The sequence below is a fragment of the Vollenhovia emeryi genome, unplaced genomic scaffold (genome assembly GCF_000949405.1).
Source record: "Vollenhovia emeryi isolate VEMERY1.0 unplaced genomic scaffold, V.emery_V1.0 DF940115.1, whole genome shotgun sequence".
Lineage (NCBI taxonomy): Eukaryota > Metazoa > Arthropoda > Insecta > Hymenoptera > Formicidae > Vollenhovia > Vollenhovia emeryi.
This window is the reverse complement of record NW_011966251.1, coordinates 6628-12598: the sequence shown is the minus strand read 5'-3', so window position 1 is coordinate 12598 and position 5971 is coordinate 6628. Positions and strand designations below refer to the sequence as shown.

At 37.5% G+C, this 5971-nt stretch overlaps 1 protein-coding gene across 1 annotated transcript; it reads left to right on the top strand.

The window, feature by feature from the left end:
- Nucleotides 1-171: 171 nt before the first annotated feature.
- Nucleotides 172-1437, top strand: LOC105556312 (uncharacterized protein K02A2.6-like). The gene has a single exon (XM_012003395.1). The coding sequence runs from the start codon at nucleotides 172-174 to the stop codon at nucleotides 1435-1437; it is 1266 nt and encodes a 421-aa protein (XP_011858785.1).
- The last annotated feature ends 4534 nt before the right edge of the window (nucleotides 1438-5971 follow it).

Here is a 5971-nt window from a genome sequence, read left to right as displayed (position 1 = left end):
CAGGCATTAAAAACAGGTAAAAATACAAGAGGAAATGAAACTTTTCATTTAATTAGCATACATGAGTTTACATTACAGGATGATATCATTTCCAGAGGATATAGAGTAGTTATTCCTTACAAATTACAAAATAAAGTCTTACAGGAACTACATACAGGTCATTTTGGAGTGATGCGAATGAAGCATTTAGCGAGAAGTCACGTTTGGTGGTATAAAATCGATAACGATATCGAGAAATTGGTCGCGAATTGTAATGATTGTAATGCATTCAGGAATGAACCTACTAAAGTTACACACATCTGGGAACCGTGTACAGTACCATTCGAGAGGGTACACATTGATTTTGCGGGACCTTTCTTAGGTCATTACTTTTTCATTTTAGTCGACGCCTTTTCTAAGTGGCCAGAAGTGCACATAGTTAAGGATATGACAGCACGTACAACGATAAATCTATGTCGGCAAATCTTTGCTACGTTCGGTTTACCAAGTTGTATTGTCTCAGACAATGGTAGGACGTTCATATCTAAGGAATTTAGGGATTTCTTACAAAGGAATGGGATCGCTCAGAAGCTAACAGCGCCCTATCACCCTGCGACCAATGGCCAAGCGGAACGATATGTTCAAATTTTTAAAAATGCGTTAAAGAAAATGCGTGCGAATACCTCAAATGTACAAACATTAGTGCCTAGAATTTTACTACAGTATAGAACTACGATACATGCGGCTACGGGAAAAACGCCAGCGGAACTTTTATTTCTACGAAAATTGCATACAAGATTGGATTTGTTACGACCATCGACCAAATTCCCAGGAAATAACTACATGGCAGGAAGTACGCCAATTTCTTTTGAGGAGGGAAAGAGGGTCAGTTGTCGTAATTATGCTGGTAACGAGAGATGGTTATCAGGTACTGTATTACAAAAATTAGGTTTATTACATTACAAAGTACAGTTAGATGATGGACGCGTATGGAAGCGCCACGCCAACCAAATGCGTAAGATAGGCGAAGCGACTAGAATTGAGCAAGAAGAGGATGATTTTAGTTATTCAGGCCCTCCGAGCGTTACAAGTACAGATCGTTCAACAACGATAGTTAGTGCAGATGCGTGTACATCAGGTACAAATAACGAGTCTAGTCAGGTCGTAGAAAACAATACCAATGATAGTTCGATGACGATTACGACGCCATCATTTTCAACTATTACGGCTTCCGAAAGGCCAGATACTACGTGTTCGAGTCCAGTAAGACAGGAGACCGAGTTTTCTCCGAGAGCATCTACGACAAGGCCGTTGACTACTTCAACGCCAGTACCTTCACCAGAGATTGCAAAGAGCGTGACGATGGAGGCTCCGAACATTACAAGGCCCACACGGGAAAGAAAGCCTCCGTTGTACCTAAAGGATTACGTGGTTTTAAAGAATTTTGAGATTGATTAGAAACCACACGATACTCCCAAGTTTTGTATTCATTAGTAAGGGGAGTGTTGTGTGAGCGCGTTACTATGCGCGCATCCGAGGATGTGCGCAGTGATACCTGCGCACGATACGTGCGCAGTGGTTAGGTAGGGAGCGCGCTGGAGAGGGAGTCAGTAGATCCTCTCTCCTCGACCACGCTGGAGATCTTGTCTCAGCGTTCCCGGCGGCTTATACTTATACCGCTTACACTTATACCGCTATATAATAAAGCAAGTGTGTTATACGTACGGTACCTCCTTTACTTATCCACCTCATACGTCTCGTGGCCAGAAGACAAGGAGACGTGATACACTCATACATAATACATTGGCGACGAGGAACACAACACTAACTTTACTTACGATAAAGTCAAAGCCAACTTTAATTCTACAGAGTGCGGACGCCGTGGGCCACTTTTTTCCAGAAATGGACGAACTCGAGTTAAAAGATCGTTGAACATATGCGGCCACATACGTGTATACATGAAGAATTGTTCATGATCCGTTTGTCTCATCTCTTTGAATAAATTCATGTGAAAACCCACATTATGATGTCTTTCAATATTGTTTAGGGGGCGAACCCACCATCTTCTCTTGCGTCTTCTTTTCGTCTTTATATATACACTCATGTAGCACAAAAACACACTACAAGATAATAAAAATATAAAACGCCGGTATTGTTCTACTTCTACTTCCATTTTCAGATGCCTTTTCTCATGAAACAGTATATCTCATTGAACCGTGATTAACCTTCGTGGATGTCGCAACATTCTCTTCTTTAATTGGCTGTGACTTTACGACTGCAATGTAGAAGTTCAAATCGCAAATTTCTTGCGACTTGCGACAATATGGACGTGCCAGCGATTGCTTGCAACTTAATGTAGAACAACCTTTACACACCAGATTCTTCTGGACGAGGGAGGTGCGCACCCCGCGATTTTATCGGGGGTTGCTTGTTGTTGGCTCTGATAGATTGATGCTGGCCATACAGATGGATCGTCTGGATTTCCAGAAGGTACTTTCTCTCTCTCTTTTCAACTTTGAGAAACGTTGCGGATAGCGACTGCGACGCACGCAGGCAACTGCACATCTGAGACTCGTCGCATCTCGCTTTCGCAACGCACGCAAGCAAGTAATTGCATACTCTGAGACTCGTCGCGGCTCTTAGCCGCGACGCACGCAGGCAACTGCATCCTCTGAGATTCATCGCGGTTCGCAGCCGTGACGCACATAGGAAACTGCACTCCTTGAGATCATCACGGCTTACAACCGTGATGTCCATTCTCAATTATAATTTGATATCGTCATGGCTTAAAGTTGTGACGTACTCAATCAACTTCTCTACATTGAAGATCGTTGCGGCGATCGCTGTGACGTCGAAGTGTGACTTCAGTCATACTGAGACGTTGCGAACGCTGATGCGATGTTTATAACCAATTGAATTAATATTATTCGACTATTCACAGCTCCAACTTAGTTAAAGGATAGCGCGGATATAGAGCTTAAGGAACATTCAACGCTCTAGTTAACACCCAGATAACTTCCCAGGATCGCCACAATACTTATTACAGTCGGTGTTGATGACTTAAGGACATTTACCTTTTATTTTTCTGTTTGGTTTTACGAAGCAAAGGTCAGATTTACTGTATTATATTTATTTTCGTTATTCGTGATTTTTAATATTGACTTAAAGTGCTCTCTGGCGTTGCACGGTGCGACAAAGTCCGTTATTTTCTAAATCTAATTTTTGTCATTTATAATTTTAGGAATTACGTTAAGTTTCTTCCCATCAATCGTTCCGTGAAAAATTCAACGATATTACTTTTATACAAACATTTTATCTGTGATTTTGTGTAATACCGAGTATTATATGTATGATACACCATGAAAACATATACATTAGAGTATAAGTAATAAATAATATTAAATTGTTACTTATATATATTTTATTAATTATTTTATTATATCTGCATATATGATCTAACCTGGATTATTTGCATCGTGTCTACCCCTTATAAAAAGTACATTATAAATATGGTTTTCCTTAAATAATTATTATTCGGTAAATAATGTTACTATTTGTATTTTTAATTTCTTGAAAAGTGAAATCATATAAGAAAACATGATAATTAATGCGGAATTTTAACGGTTTTCTTTAAAAATATTATTTTATATTCACTTTAACATTATTTTTTCGTATTTTTCACTAAATACTAAAATTATAGTTATAAAAATTAATTAATATTTTTAAGGAAAGACAACAAGATACCGCATTAATTATTATGATTTCATGTAAAATTTAATTTCAAGAAATTAAAAAATGTTACTAAATAGTTATACCGTCATTTATCATATAATGTTAAATTTATACACTCGGAAAAACCCTATAATTGTACCTAGTGTATTTTTCGTAAGGGTGGCCATATGTCCGCTAGGATCCGATCAGGGGGTCGATTAGGAATATTTTTCCACACGTAAAAAGTGACAAATTTCTCCATTGCCTTCTTCTTCTATGTCCTTCGCTAGAAAAAATAGGCAATGGAGAAGTTTTTCACTCTTCACGTGTGAAAAAATTCATGATCGACCTCCAGACTACTCATGTCTGATTGGATCCGAGCAAATACAGATTATTCTTGTCATGTCTGACCTCGTCCGCCAGGATCAGATTAGATGTCCTCATGTCTGAGTGGATCTGATCAGATATAGATTAATTATTCTTATCCTATCTGACCTCGTCCGCTAGGACCGGATCAGATCTACTCATGTCTGATTAAATCTGATCAGATAGGGCCAATATTTTGATCGAATCAGATATAAGCGAATTTGATCTGATTTGATCTGATCAGGTCTGTTCAAATCTTTTCCATTTTTTCCCGAGGACATAGAAGGTCGCCCATATCGGAGTACTTACATATACCTAGAGACAATTATATCATGCGACGCTACCGCTATGATGTGCGTATTGCTATACACGAGAATCATCCCTAACAATTTTTGATATCAAAATTTCGTTAATAAAAATTATGGCTTTTGTTTCATTTTGTTGTATGCTGAAATGAACACTAAAGTCTTTCGCTGCGTCTAACTTCAGTAATTGCCTCCAATTATCCGTTTGAAGGCAACACTGTAATTCACTTAAATTTCGAGGAATCTGTCCAATATTTCTTTTTTCTGTCTAAAAATACTTTTTTCAATGTTTGTTATGTTACTTTCGTGCAGCAAATGATCGTACCTATGCAGAAATTAAGAATTATAAATATTAGTTATTTATATTTCTAACAGTATTTACTATTATCTACTTCATCGCTTCTTACTCACTTTGAAATTATTTTTTTTTATAATTCTTGTTGTTTCATACGATGATGATTTTTCTATTTCTTTTTTTATTTCGCTTAATTCGTTAATTGGTTTTGCGTGACGTTCATGTCTCCCAGTTGTTCTATATACTCCATTTTTTATAATTAGTCGGGCTGTACAGTTTATTTCCTTGTCTTTGTGGAAACTGCATTCGTAATATCTGCGAGGAAATTATTTATAATTAAGATGTACAATAAACGCGCGATAGCAGATACGATAAAACTTCTCCTATGTACATACTTTGTATCTCCGTGGAGCTGTTACAATGATAGTTATATCCCTCGTACATCAGTTTTGGTATTTGAATTCTTGCTTTGTTATATTTTCGTCTTTCTGTCATATTTAATAACAAATTACAGAATATTAATACTTTTCATGTTAATGTAGTGCACGACAGTCGCGACAACCAAGTTGTTGATGAAACAAATGATTAAACAAATTAAATTGATTAAACAACTTGGTTGTCACGACTGTCGTGCAGTACATTATTATTATTATCGTCCACACGTCGTGCGTATTTTTCGTTAAGCCGTCATTTGACATGACTCACCGATGTACGAACAAGTTATTATATTAAATGTTTCACGTATTGTATTCGCATTGCTGAAGAGGGTCACACAAGATGACCGAAACGTTCAATTTTATACTTTGATGTATGTAACAGATTGACCAATATACATGACATCATAAACTAATGTATTAGGTGTACAAATGAATAATCCAAATTATTTTAAGCAGTTATGAAATCAATTTTAAATTGAATAGATTTTCCCGCTCTTTTGTGTTTATACAATGTTGACATATAACTATTAAAAAGAACATATAGTTTGGCGAAAGGCCCAACGTAACCTTCAAAAGTATTCAGTTCAGTACAGTCGAAAATGGCAACAGATAAGGTGCATATCCGACACTGCATTCTTTACGAATTCGAGCAAGGAAAAAATGCTACAAGCGTGCGAATCGATTTGCTCCTTTCTCGGCGAAGGTGTTGTATCGTACGATGTGTGCGCATTTTGGTTTAAGCGGTTTAAAAGCGGTGATTTTAGTCTAATCGACAAACAACGCCCTGGAGGCCCTCGGAAGCGCAACAACGATGATTTGGAACAACTGCTCGCTGAGAATTCGGCACAAACGCAAAAAGAGCTTGCAGAACAGTTGTT

Excerpts from the sequence above, each read along its gene's own strand:
- LOC105556312 (XM_012003395.1), top strand. The coding sequence starts at position 172 with ATGCGAATGAAGCATTTAGCGAGAAGTCACGTTTGGTGGTATAAAATC.